At 41.3% G+C, this 15,351-nt stretch overlaps 1 protein-coding gene across 2 annotated transcripts; it reads left to right on the forward strand.

Annotated features, from left to right (window-relative positions):
• Positions 1–317: 317 nt before the first annotated feature.
• Positions 318–12,370, forward strand: LAYN (layilin). Of its 2 annotated transcripts, XM_049800923.1 has the most exons (8): positions 318–453; positions 1,786–1,809; positions 3,042–3,339; positions 5,637–5,794; positions 6,164–6,202; positions 6,572–6,655; positions 7,404–7,506; positions 8,230–12,370. In XM_049800923.1, the coding sequence occupies exons 1-8, from the start codon at positions 387–389 to the stop codon at positions 8,585–8,587; spliced, it is 1,131 nt and encodes a 376-aa protein (XP_049656880.1). In that variant the 5' UTR covers positions 318–386; the 3' UTR covers positions 8,588–12,370. The 2 variants fall into 2 exon arrangements, with proteins under 2 accessions (XP_049656880.1, XP_049656881.1); XM_049800924.1 differs by lacking the exon at positions 1,786–1,809.
• Positions 12,371–15,351: the final 2,981 nt, after the last annotated feature.

Raw genomic sequence — 15,351 nt, forward strand, 5'->3', positions numbered from 1 at the left:
GGGAGGGTCTAAAGCTGGAGCGGGGGGCAACATGCAGAAGCGATGAGGTGTGTGAAGTGCGGCATAGGGGAGAGTTGCGAATGGAGGCAGCGGGAAGAGGTGTGGGCTTAGCGTGTGCCCCGCAGCGGGAGAGGCAGTTGCCTGCGGCGGAGAGACGCGCAACGAGGGCAGCGGGTCCCGTCCCCGGGCTTTGCCCGGGGGGTCTTCGCCGCCGCTGCCGCCTCCTACCCGCGTAGGGGCTGAGCCGGGCCCGGCCCCTCCTCCCCGGAGGACGGCCCCTCCCGGCTCCCTCCCCTCTGGCCCGGCAGCTGGACTCGGGCCACTCGCATGGGGCCGGGCGGTGGAGCCAGCCGGGCGCCCCGCGGACGCCGACGGAGCCGGGGAGGATGCTGGCGGCCGCGGCCCTGTGCGCTGCCGCGCTGGGCTGGGCTGCGGGGGCACGGCTGCTCAGCGGTAAGGGGGTACGGGCTGGCGGGCTCTCCGCTTGCCCGGCTCCGCGAAGCGGGGCGAGCGCTGAGAGTGCCGGGGAGGGCGGGGAGCCGGGCACGGGGCTCGCAGCCCCGTCGAGACTCGTCGCCTGCCCTTTTGCGCTGGGAGGGTTTGGCTGCCTGGGGCGGCCGTCGCGACATAGGCAGGGACGTGCGGGCGCTACCTGGAGCAGTGATTTTTCCCTCCTAACTCCCCAGCGGGAGCTAGCCCTGCCCTAGGCAGACGTCCGCATCCTCTGCGTTGGGTGGGAGCACCTGGTCGTGAAGGGGGCACGCCGGTGGTCCAGCTTCATTTGCCTCTTCCCTTGAGAAACCGTTCTGCTCTCCCTACTGCATTTTTGCCTCCATTCTAGGAATCTTAAATGCTGCCCTGGCTAACAGAACTACTCTTGTCATCCCACCCTCAGTGGTAATTACCAGCCTGGCTGAATTTCCAGCCCATGCTAGTTTGTCTTACTCTTCCTCTACGAAGTCTCTTTTGATTATTGGTCTGTCCTCCCAGTTTTGCGCAAAGGAATGTCACCTACTTAGACGCCTTTCATAATAACAGATACATGGCAGCTCAAGGTTGGACCAGCAGTATTTTTGGATGTAGTACCCAAACTAGGTAGTCTAGTCTGCTTTTAGGGCACAGAATAGCCAGTCTGGGGCAAGTTTCTGCCTGACTTGGTAGGCTGGTATGTTCAGCAGAAAGCCTGAATGCTGTCACCTGTGAGATATTCATGTTATTCCAACATAAGTCAAGGAGTTTTATTATATCTATTAATATCATTTTTAATTCTCCCATGCTCTTGCCGGCAGTAGGACTTTTGTGGGAGTGAGTTAGAGGGCTCAGCTGCCAGCTGTGGGGTTGGAGATTTATTTCTTTTCATGAATTTTTACTTCTCAGTATAATTGACTCATCCCTAGTCTCACATTACCAAGGCTCACTGAAGTCAGCAGGCTTTGAGGCAGATCCCAGGTAGACAATGAGGAGATAAGGGGCAAATACGAGGAACACTTTCAGCATTGGTTATAGCTACATATCCAATTGTCCTCTCTTACCGGAACTATATTTGGGAACCTAACTGGCAGTGAAGTCTGGACAGTAATCAACTACAATAAATTTTTCCTTAGCTGAAAGCAATGGCAAGTTTGGCTGATAAGACAGAGACTTTCTGCCAGTTAAAGGGGAAAAAATCATGTTTGTGTATCAGAAAACAACCCGTGGGCAGTTTGTGACACTCTTTCTAGACAGTTGCTGCAGTTTTTTAATAACAGTGTGCCGTCTGTGTTTTTCTTATGTCTTTCACAATAGCAATGGACATATCCCTGAGAAGAGGTAAGGGGTTCTGCCTTTTTCGCCCAGTCTGCATGAGTGTTAAGTTACCAAGAGAAACACAGGTTATGCCTAGAGATGTATTATTAAATACTGCTTTTACAGTACAGCCAGTTTTAATTTGTGTGTACAGTGTTAGCAGGCTCTGTGATTCTGCATACGTAACTGTTCAAAAATGCCAATACAAAAGGTGTTTAAATTCTCACTCTAAGAGAGTGCCCATGCAGGAACATATAAGAATAAAGCAAAGCCAGCATATATCCCATGGACGGGTTTATAATGACCTGTCCTCACATCCCATTTGTTCTGAGTACATTACAAATGTCGCTACATGTTCTTCTTCTGTAAAAACATGTAGGTTAGCAGATTGTGTCTGCAGTGTATTTGAAAATAAATATTTACCAAGTAAAACAAAACTGTTTGTTTCCACAGTCTAAATATTGGGACTCTTCTGCTGAGAAACAGAAGTGCATAATTTTAGATTATGTATCTTTTCACTTTGATCTTTGCTTTCCTTGTAATCAAAATAAGCCATGCTGCTTCACACATGAGAAAGTCCTTGGCTTATGACAGTCTGAAAACAGACATTGTTTACTTCCTGGGCAGTCAGTAACGTCTACAGTGCAGAGCAATGCTTACAATTGGACTGTCTGAACACATCTTGATACACTGCAGTATATACTCCATGAAACTATTACATACACCCCAGAAGATAAATTATTATCTCTGCTTGTGTAAGAGGATCTCTAATTTTAGCCCTTTAAATTCCTTAAAAATAATTTTTAAAAGCCTCCTTGAACCCTTGTAAAGGAACTCACTTTTTAAAACATTGCACATGTCGGCTTGCTCTCTGGCGCAGCATTGTTTCTTTGTAAGGAACCCCTAGGGTCTTCAAATCGCAGAAAATTCATGAGGGAGCTGAGAAGTGCAGGACATGAGAGAACAGTGCTGTGCAGACCAACCTAAACTGTTACGTGCAGTAAGAAAAGTTCGGAGGTCCCACTTGCTAGTCCAGTAGTACAAGAGGCTTTTTACCTGTGTTGTATTTTCTACATAAACTATCGTACAGTGCAAAACTCAGGCAAATGGAAGTAGTACAAGAGGCTTTTTACCTGTGTTGTATTTTCTACATAAACTATCGTACAGTGCAAAACTCAGGCAAATGGAAGTATTGGCCTTCACTTTTGGTACTAACAGGCATAGTTTCTGTAACAGGTTTCTTTTAATTTCTGCAGGACAGACAGTTTGCCGGGGTGGAACACAGCAACCATGCTACAAAATAGTTTATTTTCATGATGCTTCACGCAGGATCAGCTATGAAGAAGCACACCTTGCCTGCAGAGCTGATGGTGGACATCTAGTCAGTATTGAAACAGAAGCAGAGCAAAGACTGATTGAAAAATTTATTGAGAGTCTCTTAGCTTCTGATGGAGATTTTTGGATAGGGCTTAGGAGGAAAAAGGAGGAGGTAGACAATAGTACAGAGTGTCAGAACCTGTACTCCTGGTCAGATGGCAGCTCATCCAAGTTCCGGTAGGTACCTGTGAGACTGGGAAGCAACCTGGTCAGGGACTGTCACCTGCCTTTAGCAATCAGAAAGGATTCTTTCAAAAGAATCAAGCAGTGTTGTCCCAGCTGTCATCTGTGTTACTTCTGCAGTCACTGACGAGCGGTAGTATCTCCAGAGAGTGATTCATCCCATCCAGATGTAATGGGTAGACAAATTACCCTTTAGAGACCCTACTCTCTCTTTGTTGCTCTATGTAAGACACCTAGAGTGTCTAGCTTGGGCTAGATTGATAATTTTTGATTGCTAAAAGGAGGTGGAAAAACAAGCAATCTGGTCTTAAAAAAATCTCTGATTAGGCATGGACAAAATATGTACTTTGACCTGAAGGTTCCTGCACTTTAGATCCCCTGAAGTTTTGTCCCTGATGTCCTGAGCACTGAGCCTTTCTCCTTTTACTTGCTGAGAGAATAGCAGTTCTTCCTGTGAGACAGTAAAATTGGAAAGCTGCAGTATTTATTGTAGACATGAAAAATTAAAATTTTCACACCACTTGTTAGATTTCTGCCTCCTTGTCTTAAGGCAAGCAGAAGCACAGCATTTGCTGTAACTAAAATATGAAGGCAACAACATTTATAACCAATTACAAGTTTGCTGGAGTTGTTTTCACTACTTTCACATTTCTGTTCAGCGTAGAACCAAATGTGTTTAGCTTCAAAAGTTCTGCTAAATTATGATTTATTTCAATCATGAGTTACAGTTTTCTAGATTAAAGATATTCTTAGATCCAGGCCTACAAGGTCTGCCTTTCTGTAGTATAGAAGTAGAAAATCTGCTCTAAATATTGCCAGGTTGATGAAAGCCTTAGCAGCGAGGTGCCAGCTCTGCAGTGAACTTCAGGTTCAAGGGAGTTTTGCCTGGTAGATATTTACTATTGAACCTGTGATTAAAGTAATTTTAAAAAAATCAAACTCTACAATGTTCACTCATTATCCTTAACTGCTTGCTACATTTACAATGATTGAACTGCAAATTTCATTAAATAACCCAAACATTCTTAAATATTTTATGACAACATATCATATGTATGACAGGTCTGCCTTTGCATTCTTCTTTATATTGGACGTGTAAAAATACCTTGTTATTGTGAGCTTTATGCTTTGGGAACCCATAAGAAATTTTAGTTGCTTTGTGCAACAATGAATGAAACAGAGCTGCTTTTAGTACTGTTTAATATATTAAAGTTTCTCCTGTTGTTCAGATACTGGGGGTAGATAATAGGAAGCTAGAACCAGATCTGCTGCTGCTAAGAAACAGACATAGCTTTATTATTTATTATTATTTTCGTTGGTGAGACATAGCTTATTTATGCTGAATGATATAGCCAAGGAAAAGATCAGGGGCATGGGGGGGGAGGGGGGGGGCGGCACTAGGAGGGGAAGTGAGGGAGGAGTACGGCATTGTAGTGATTGAAAAAATACTGCTTTAACATGTGTGGGTTTTTTCCCACGTTGAATACCTTGGTGTATCTAGAACTATTTATACTGTATGCATCAGCTTTCAGAAAGTGCTTGGCATGCAGAACATTGCTTGTTCCAAAATCGGTGGGTATTGAACATTTTTCAAAATCAAGACACAGTCTTAGAAGTGTTTCTCCGAGATGCATAACATGCCTCTTCGGTAATGGTTGTATTATAGAGCACTAAGTAATGGAGCCTCTTTCCTGTGTTCTACTTGGAAAGGCCTACACAGTTTTCCAGTGGTGAAGTTTACTATTAAAAAAAAATAAATATCCACAAGACAGGGTTTTTTCCTGTTAGTGTTTTTCTAGACAGAGAAAAACAGATCCTGCTTAGCTTTTTCATTTTCTTATTGAATAAGTGTCAAAAATTTGCAAGCATTGGCCACTGATGTCAGAGAGCAAAAATCATTTTGATAGATGATTTTGCACAGGTGTGTAAAGGCAGTATGGAGAAAGTCAAAGTTCTCCTGAGCTTTTACTCAGCCTCGCAGAGGAGTTTCAGGCAGTGAGGTACTCAGCCCTTCACTCCTTAGTATTTGTTGAATACCTTGCTTGCTGAGTTTGCTTTGAAAATTAGGAATTCCAAAGAGAGAAGGTACACTGCAAATAATTGTATTGTTATTCTTCCTACTTTTACACAGTGGAAGCAGGGGCAAGGGTGGGATGGGGTGTGCTGAGCTGTATTCCTCTTTGATTCTGCCCTCTGTCATGCCCTGTATGCTGTATTCCCACCTGAGCTCCTTCAGTACTACAGAAAGTGATGTCAAGTCTTACTTGACATATTTGTTGTATTTTCTTTAGGAACTGGTATGTAGATGAGCCATCCTGTGGGAGTGAAATCTGTGTTGTGATGTACCACCAGCCATCTGCCCCACCAGGTGTCGGAGGTCCTTACATGTTTCAATGGAATGATGACAGATGCAACATGAAAAATAACTTCATTTGCAAATATTCTCTTGGTAATGAGTCATTCTGTAGCTTTAGAAACCAACCTGCTCCCAGTCCCCAAGAGGAGGTATGAGGAGATTGCAGTAGCAGATAGGGAAACCCTTTCTTAGCTTCACTGGAAAGATGTGGTGGGAGACAGATATCTTTAAATTTAATGTGAGTCCTGGGGAAAAGAGTCTCAGTATCTAATATCTGTAGCTACTTGCCTTGTGACTTATAGGAATTCTCAGAGGATTTTTATAAAGTATTTGAGATCTCAAATGGGGCATGAGGGAGAAAGAACACTAAAGAAGGATGCTCATGTTATTAGACTATATTCAGTACACTTGGTCTCCCTACTCAAGCTTATGAGGAAACTGTGCGTATCTTTTTTCTTTTAGAGAAGCCAACAAATGCTCCAATAGAGAATTCTCAAAGAGGTAAGTTATAGATATTTGTTTGGGGCTTTTTTTAATTATATGCTAACTTTCAGTAGAAATACTCTCCGTTACATTCATTGTCAAGGACACTCACAGACTGAAAACTTAACAAGCAAGAAGCTTCCCTGCAGTTTGCACTTTCCTTGTGCTATTCTATAATCCATTCTTCAAGAACACAGTCTTGCTGTTGTTGATGCAGTATCTGGAACTGTTGGTCATGCTGCAGAAATCTAAGCAAAAAGAGTACCAGTACACCTTGCACATCTTTGCAGCTGGCAGTCTCTTCAATCTCCTCTCACCTTCACTTTTTATGATTCTTAAACTCTTTCAAATAACATCTGCAGTATTAATTAAGCTGCTTCTTTCCAGATTTTGCAACAGAGCCCTTGAATCCAGTATTCCCAGAAGAACGCCATAAGAAAGATGCTAATGTAACAGTTGTAGAAGCCAAAGGTATGTTGTGCGTTCAACAGCTGGCCTGCTCTCTCTCTAACTATGCACACCCACATTTCTCACATGTGGCTGTAAACAGTCAACATTTCAGTTTGAAGTGTTTGACCCTAAATGTAGAAGACTGAATTTAGGCAACTGCATCTGAAAAAAAAAAAATAAATTCCTTCAAATCCTTTCCAGGACAAATGTAAACTGATTGCTTTGACTACCAAAATGTTCTAAATCTAAAGCTGTGCAAAGTATTTTGGGTCTGAAAAAGGTACTTTTAATTTATTGAATCACTTCAGAATGTCTAAATTGTTAATGTTTTGTTTGTAAGTCTATTATTAGCTATGAAAAACTTTCAGTTTCTTCTTATCACACTGACTTTCCCCCTACAAATTCACAGATAATAAAAGATATTTTGCTCTCTGAAATCTTTTGGCTGGGTGTTCCTAATCTTTTAAAAGACAGCATATCTCATTACCTTGTACCACTGTTGCCTTCTTACAGTGGGACAGTGAGGCTTGTTGGTTCTTCATCTTGAAGATTTAAGCTTCTTTTACTTTAACCTGCTTAACTAGATGATTGGTCTCTGTCAGGCTTGCTGCCTTTGAGAAGTAGATACTGCTAGATTATGAACAAGATTAGAAGCCTATTGAGGTGTGATGCTGCTGCCTTTTGCTATTGTTAGTTTTTCTATGAAGTTCTGTGCATGTCAAATGCAACTGGAAGTGAATAAAAGCCAGAATCTCATTTTTACCTGTAGAACCTGTTCAGAGTCTTGCCTACATCCTTATTCCCAGCATTCCTGTGCTGCTTCTCCTGATGGTCTTTACAGCCATCTTCTGGTTCTGGCTTTTTGCAAAGAGGTAAGTGACATTTTTCTGTAACAATTGGACCTATGATATCTTGTCCTGGCAGTCATTTTACAGCTAGCTTCAGGATCCTGTAAGATACTCTGGAGAGGACTGCTTTCAGCCAAATAAATGTTTAAAAAGTAGCATGGATGCTCCAGGCTGAGTTACTTGTGAAGTAAATTTTTAAGTAAATCACATTATGCCATTTTATTTTTTTCACAGACATATAGTAGTTAGGGAATAGCATGAAACAAGATGATGATTTTGAAGTGTTAGCACTTAAGTTTTCTTATTGAAGAAAAGATCTGATTTATCAGAAGATCCCCTTTGAAAGTGAAAAACAGAGTAATAGAAATAAAAGAATATACATTTGGAGCAAATAATGTTTACCAATTTCCTCTCCTTGCTTTCCCTGTGTGCACAGTACCTCTGTTGGGGATGCTGGCTGTGGTGTCAGCGTTGAGCTTTGCTGCCTTAGCATCTCAGCTGGCAGCAGAGTGCAAGGGTGCCCCAGCAGGTCCTGCCATGGGACTACCCCGGGTATGCAGCCTGCTGCCGCACACCTGGAATGGCAAATAATAACAAATGTCATCCTAACTCCAGGCTCTGAGTGTCTGCTTTCCTCAAGGGTCATCATTAAATTACTGTAAGAGAGGTGTGGTATTGTTTTGTATTTGCCTCTGTAAAAAAAAAAAAAAACATATTATGACTTGTCCTCTTTCCTCCGTCCCTAAGGAGACAAGAGCAAATAGATGCAAGCCCAAAGGAGGAAGATGCATGGCTGTCTAACCCAGGAAGGAACAGTCCAAATCTGGATATTTACAAAGTAATCAAGAAGCAATCAGAAGCAGATCTGGCCGGAACTAGGCCTGGCGCTAACAATTCTTCCTTCCGTACATGGGAAGATAAAGTGCTTGACAGCCTCTCCAGGGATTATGACGATGCAGCAATGAATACATCAACGAGCGGCTTTGTGACATTGGCCAGTACTGAAAGTGGCTTTGTGACCAATGATATCTATGAGCTGTGTGGAGAACGTGTGGGGAGGAGCAAGGAATCAGGCTGGGTGGAGAATGAGATTTATGGGTATTAAGGAAATGGACAAAAAAAGCCTGGAATATGGATAACAGTGAATATCAGTACAAGTTAACCTGCCCTCCCTATGCACTTGTTTTAATGATAGTATATGTGATTATCCTGGTTTTGCATTGTCCCTATATTCTTCTCTTTTTTTGAAAGAATGCGGGTTTTTAAAGATCCAGACTGAAAAGAATGTATATATTTTGCTTTGCATCAGGTCCCCTTTTGCCCCAGAAATGGCTTGTTAATACTCTTCGTTCTTTTTTGTACTCCAAAGATATGCCTTTGAAACTAAAGGACAATCCAAAATTCCCATTTGTTTAACTGACCTACTCATCTTCAAAGGTGTTAAAAGTCAAAAGTCAATCGCTGGTCACACTTGGATTCTCATAGGTGCCCCCAAGAAAGCTGCCATGGTTGCAGGTTGGTCATTGTTTCCATGTCAGCCCATATCCCAGCTGTGTTGGCCTCTCTCACCATTTACCTATGACGCTGACAGGCACTTCACGAAAAGGAGACCAGTGTGGTTTCTGCTTCTATCCCTCCCTTCTAGTTCCTACTGCCAAGGCAGTGTATGTGAGTCACAGCACATAACTGTGTGTTACTTGTACCATTAGGTTGGTTTTTAAAGAATCCCAGTAAGTGCTTTGGTGTCATAAGGCTAAGTGTGTTCCCTTACTTGTCCTCTGGCAAAAGGAATTACAAAGCAAGGAACAAGGGACTTCTATTCTCTGCAATGCTAAAGGAAGGGAGTGGGGTACTCCAAAGCATTCTGATTGGTCTCAGGAGTTACAGCAGCTTGTGACATGTACTGAATTCCATGAAGACTGACATCCTGATATTAATCCCCATAGAGATGGAATTTATGAAACGGTATGTGAATGTAAAGAATTGGATTAGAAACAGCATTTTGACAGGTAAACTAAAGTATCAAGCTAATCAGTTATAATAAATTATCTGTTGTCTATTTACAGGGACTTCACATATCCCAGTACATAGATTAAATAAGTATTAAGGTGAGGTACTGAGGATAGTTCATGGAATTTCCTCTCTGACAGCATGAGGGAATATCTTATTTTACCATAGTTTTTAAGGCATTGTTTTGAAGCCAATATTAGATACCTCCCATTTTCCTGCACCTTTGGAGGAGTAGAAATGAATGGCAGCAGGGCATAGCAACTGCCACACAACAAAGTATAAATTCAGGTGACATAAGAATTTTCCTGTTAGATATGGGGAACAAGCAAGAATATGAAGGAACACCATTTAACTCGGAAAGAATTCACAGTCTGTAGTTCACTGCTTGACTTCTAAGGGAAAGAGACAAGAGATGATGCTCCACACTGAGGGTTTTTTCAGATCATTATCTCTTTCGCTGTTATTTGCAGCACTAAAGTTGTTAAGGAGCTAGGAGAAACCAAGAGTATGCATTTGCCATTGAAGTGGTATGAAGGATCTGTCCAAATGTCTGCAGAGGCATCTTCAGGCTGGAGTTTTATCCTCTCTAAGGTGTATAAGGAGCAAGAGCAGGCTAACAGGATATTCCAAGAGTTACACTGAGTTTAATTTCTCTTAATTGAAATGAGAATGTATAGTTATTTTAACCAACTGTACATAAATACAAGATTTCTGGTGCAGAAAGTTAAAAACAGCAGTGATGAACTATTTATTCCAAGATAAACTGAATTTAACTTGGTCATTGGTATGTTTTAAGGCCTTTTGAAGCACACTGCAGGAGATAACTTGCATCACAAGAATAGGGAATATGTATTGGAAAAGAGAGAAGGGTGGTCCCATGCATCTTTTTTCACAGCACTGTCTTTTCTGCTTGGGAGGGTAATGTCATTTATCACTGAGAATGCAGCAAGGCAACTAAATGAAAAGTTGGGTGCCTGGCTTTAAACAGTGCTTGCCTAACTGTGATTTGGTGAAGAGATACCTAGAGCTACCCACAGCAAGTTGAATACGAGACAACTTTACTTGGAATCAAGAAGGTACAGAATTTGCCCATTAGCATGTATTCTTAAGTAACTAGATGTCTTTGATTTTGAAGTCATTACATGGACAAGTCTTCCATGCACTAGACAGAGGTCATTCCAGCATCTTCCCTGTAAGCTTGTAATTTTCTACACCATGTAGTACAGAGAGCATCACTGTATATGATAAGAAACAGAGCAAAGGGGACTCAGGAGCAGTGCTGACAACCTGGAATCATGATTACCTTGGTTTTTACTAGGGCTTCCTGATATATATTTTGTTCATGAGACTTGATCAGATCAATGTTTGTCTCAGTTGTAAGGACTCAACGACCTTCGTAGGACCTTGGAGCTAACTCCCTGGGGCAAGGTCTCTGCACTGTCGCATTTGTCAGTGCAGCTAAGTGTAACAGGAGTTTGGATAAAAACTGAGGTTCATATTGACTTGAATATGCTCTGGGCAAAATCTCATGTGCTGCTGGATATGGGCTTGCTTTAGCTGAATTCCATTGTAAAAGTTAGTTTACATGAAGTTGGAGGTATTGCAATTGCCAAGGCCTTTGGAAAGGAATAGGAAGGGAATTCAAATTTATCAAATAGGCATGTTATCTGGTTCCATAAAGGACTACTTTCTGTAAAATGTTTAATGTTAATACATTAATAAAAGAGATCGGCAAAACTGAAGATACATTTACAAATGTAAGATTCCCCCCACTGAAATGAACAGGCACAATCCATTCCTGTGCTCTGCAGCTGCTTCAGGCTAGACAGACAACACAGCATTGTTTTGCACTTTCTGCTTTTTAAAGATGTTTGTCCTTACCTGAACACATTGGTGCTAAATGGACATGTGGAGTCTGGATCACAAGTTCTGCAGCAAGTGGCAGATTCTATGGATAAGTCAGAAGCCATGAAGTACTGAGAGCAGCAGTGTGGCCTCTGGATTTTTTTCACTACAGGACTAGTCTGCGTTTCTTATGGGAATGGAGTCTTGCTGTTAATACTGAAGTAATGAATATGCTTAGAGGTTTGCATTCAGAGCTGTATAGCTTCTTGCTAGGGATCTTTGCATGTTCATAGCTGTGTATGTGTAGAAAGCACTGCGAAATTAGGCCATTAACATTTATCTGTCCTGTCTGATCTGATATCTCAGCTGTTTCATATACTGGTTTATATATTCTCAAGACAAATATGTTCAGCTTTGAGTAAACCAGCACATTTTGCTTTGTCTGCACTTAGTCTGTTTCCAGTTATTCCAGTAATGGAGCTGTTCCTTAAAAATGGAGTTCTATTTGATTGTGTCCCATTGAACTGAGAAAGAAGTGGGAGTGCCACATAGAGAACCGAGTAAACTGAACATTGGGCAGCTGGACCTCTGCTCTGAAAAAAATAAAGCATTTTGGACATTATTATGTATCTGGGGCCATTTGGATTCAGCTCTGTACTCCATCTAAGTCTGATCTTAACTACTGAGTGTCTCAGTCCAATGTGAAAAACAGAAATAACAGCATTTCACAGGCTTCTAGGGATGCCTGGAATCTAAGAATGAGTGACTCTGAAGTGACTTTGAGACTTAAAATTTTGAGATTTCCAATTTTGAGACATACAATAATGAGGCCTTGTAATTGACAAAAATTTAATTTTATTGTCCGGCAGATATGTGCAGCAATATTGAAGCATGTCTAGATGAAGTCATTATGTATAAAAATTTATTTGATTTAAGATACGGTTTGGTCAAGCAGTTCTGGTACCTGGCCCTGTGTATGGCAAGTAATCTTTTTACTTACTCTGTCAGATCACGTTTGACCTTTCACAAGCCAAATAAAAATAGTAAATGCCTTTTTGTCTATCTGTCTATCTATAAAAAAAACCCCACAACACCCCAAGTTTTGCCATTCTGTATTTGTTGCAATTATATCAACTTTTCAGCAAAGCTTTTGTCCGCAGATCTCAGTCAAGCACAGGACTTCTGAACACAGGAGACTTACTGTGATAAGACAAATTAGTCTTCAGTGTTACAATTTAAACAGACAAGGGAAATTTTTAAGCTTTGTAGCTCTGCCTAGACTTCTCAAATCCTTAGTTCAGATTTACTTAGTGGAGTCTTAAGCACTCTTGAAGATTGTCATGTAACTCTCAGTCATTTCTCAGCCAAACATCCCTATTTAATAGCCTGCAGTATTGGGGCAAGGAAAGACTTCTGTTCATCTCCTTTGCTTTGTTGAATGTTTTCGTTAAGAGTATTTACTTTGTTTAGGATACCTTGTGTACACTGTGATGGACAGAAGTGTGTCCAGTCTTCTGCTGGATGAGTTTTGCCTGAAGGCATGCAAGATGTAATGCAGAACTAAAAGAAAGGTGCCAGTTGAGGCAATCTTGACACTGTGAAATGCTTGCTAAGGCAGAACTCTTCAGAGTACATTGTTAAAATCACAAAGAATTCTATCTATCTGCTTTGTCTGGCTTTACACTAGGGATTTGCTAAACTCCAGGTTTTGGATCCATCTGTTTTTTTGTTTTGCTTTTTTCTTCTTTATCAGAGACCAGGTAATGGAGGGAAAATGACCAAGCAAATGAAGCATGCCAAACAGAAGCACAAATATTATTCACCTATTGCTCTGCAGGTGAGTATTTCCAGCTCCAGAAGAGCAACAATTCGCTGCCAACCAAGTCTGTCTATGAAGCACCTGAAATGAATTTAGCTTTTGACAGCGTTCCCTAAAAGTTTGCTCTTCTCCATTGCATGGAAATAAATAAATAGGAAAATGAAGCAAACACAATTTGCATAAGCCACCAGGAAACAAAGATGTGCCAAAGGCTTTGGCAGAAGGTGTTTTATGTGGGACTGAAACAACAGAAATGAGTGCACGACATGGCTATGAGTGCGTTCCGCCAATATGCATGCATAAATATGCAGGAAGATGTTTCTAGATCTGTGTGCTATTGCTGTCTATTGCAAACATGGAAATATATTGGTCAGTTGCCACAGCTGCTTCTCTCACTTCCTGAATGTTACAGGTGAGGTTGATGTGCACAATGGCTCTGTTCTGTATATCTGCAGTATCACAGAGTGTCTGCCAATCTCACTCTGTTCCTCCATCGGGCAGTGGTGCAAGATGAAGCCCTGAAAGAGGTAATCCCTTTAAAAAAAACAAACAAACAAACAAACAACAACAACAACAACAAAAAACAAACAAACAAAAAAACCCAAACAAACAAACAAACAAACAAAAACCCACAAGAAAACCCCCTTGTACCTGTTTTGAAAATGACACACAGTTAGTAACCATTTCTCCTGAAAAGCAAAATCCTGGTATGGGAGAGTAGTAATTGCTGGGCACTCGCAATGTCCAGGGTTTCTAATGCAGTAATTAGTGTTCTTTTATCAAGCAATTGTGTGTCTATCCACTTTTACTCTTGTACTCCTGGTCTGTTCTCTTTTCTTTTTTTTTTTTTTTTTTTGGCAGGCGCACTAAGCATCTTTTAGGCATTGAAAAACAGGAAATGAGAGGAAAATGCTCTTAGGCGTGTAAACATGTAAAGCCATATTTTGGCAACTAAGAGTGTGCCCTGGTCTTTTGAGCTGCTGGCTTACTGAACTCAGGCAAAGTCAGCTGCATGTGCTCTGCATCTCTGGAAGTTATTAGAAGGCGAGGTAATTTTATAATTTCTTTTCTTTGGCATCCCCGTTTAGTTAGAACATCAAAGCTGTAGTAGTCTGTACAGGAATATTGGCCACAAGAGGGCATGTGTGCTCCACAGTTTGTGTCAGTCAGCCGAATGTTGACAGTGGCCTGGCAGAGCTCCCCTGTACCAGTGTTTGTGGGAAGCACTGGAATCACTTTCCTTGAAGCATAGTAAAAGCCATCAATGGCCTTCAAAGGCTGCTGTACAAAGAATGTTTTTGTGACTGCGGTTCCTCTAGCAGCATTATTAAGAAATGTTTTTGTAAGCTGAACTTTCAAGCCAAAAATGGCATTGTGCAGCACAAGAAAGTTTCTGCAGAAGTTTATTATTGCGAACACAAAATCTGACTTAATAATTGACTTTGCACCAGTCTGGTGAGGTTTTACATGGATGAAAGTGGGCAGGAAACAAATAAATATTTTATGACTAAAAATTTTATTTTTAATAAAGTGACCAGGAAGGAACATTAAGCAATGTTTTGCACAATGTAGAAAAAGTTACTTTTAACACACCAAGCTTGCATCATGCTAGAATTATTCTTTGGTCAGTGTTTCAGATTTCTGAAAAAAATGAAGCATCCTATAGGGTGAAACGGGAGTGAAATTTCACAAGTAGCAGCTTGGGATGACACCATTTTCTATTCAAGTAGGATTATGGTAAGCTTGCTCATGCACCTATCAATCATTTAAAAGGGTGAATGTCTGACTAACTGAAGTCATCAGTTAGTCATTGCCAGAACTTCTTATAGGGATAAATAGAACAGTAACAGCACGGTTATTATCCATAGCAATCTAAGTCAGCAGCATCACCGCAAAATGTCATTTGTTAGAGGAATCTCATGAACTGCAAGTGCAGTGAAGGACAAGCATTAACTTTTCACGTAGGTCTTCAGTTCCCTTTGCAGAACAGTCACTGCTGTTTGACATGTAACAAATTTTACCAACTTTCCACAAGTAAGAGGCAGCTTTACACGTAAGACTTGTATACAAAGGGAAAGCAAGAGACAGAAGTTTGTTTCTTGCATTCTTCCACTTGCTTTTTGTGGCCCCGCTCTGTTTTGAGCTGTGTTTGTGTCCACTGCACTCTGTGTTCATAAAAGGTCTGTGACTGTTGC

Source organism: Accipiter gentilis, chromosome 5 (assembly GCF_929443795.1).
Source record: "Accipiter gentilis chromosome 5, bAccGen1.1, whole genome shotgun sequence".
Classification (NCBI taxonomy): Eukaryota; Metazoa; Chordata; class Aves; order Accipitriformes; family Accipitridae; genus Astur; species Astur gentilis.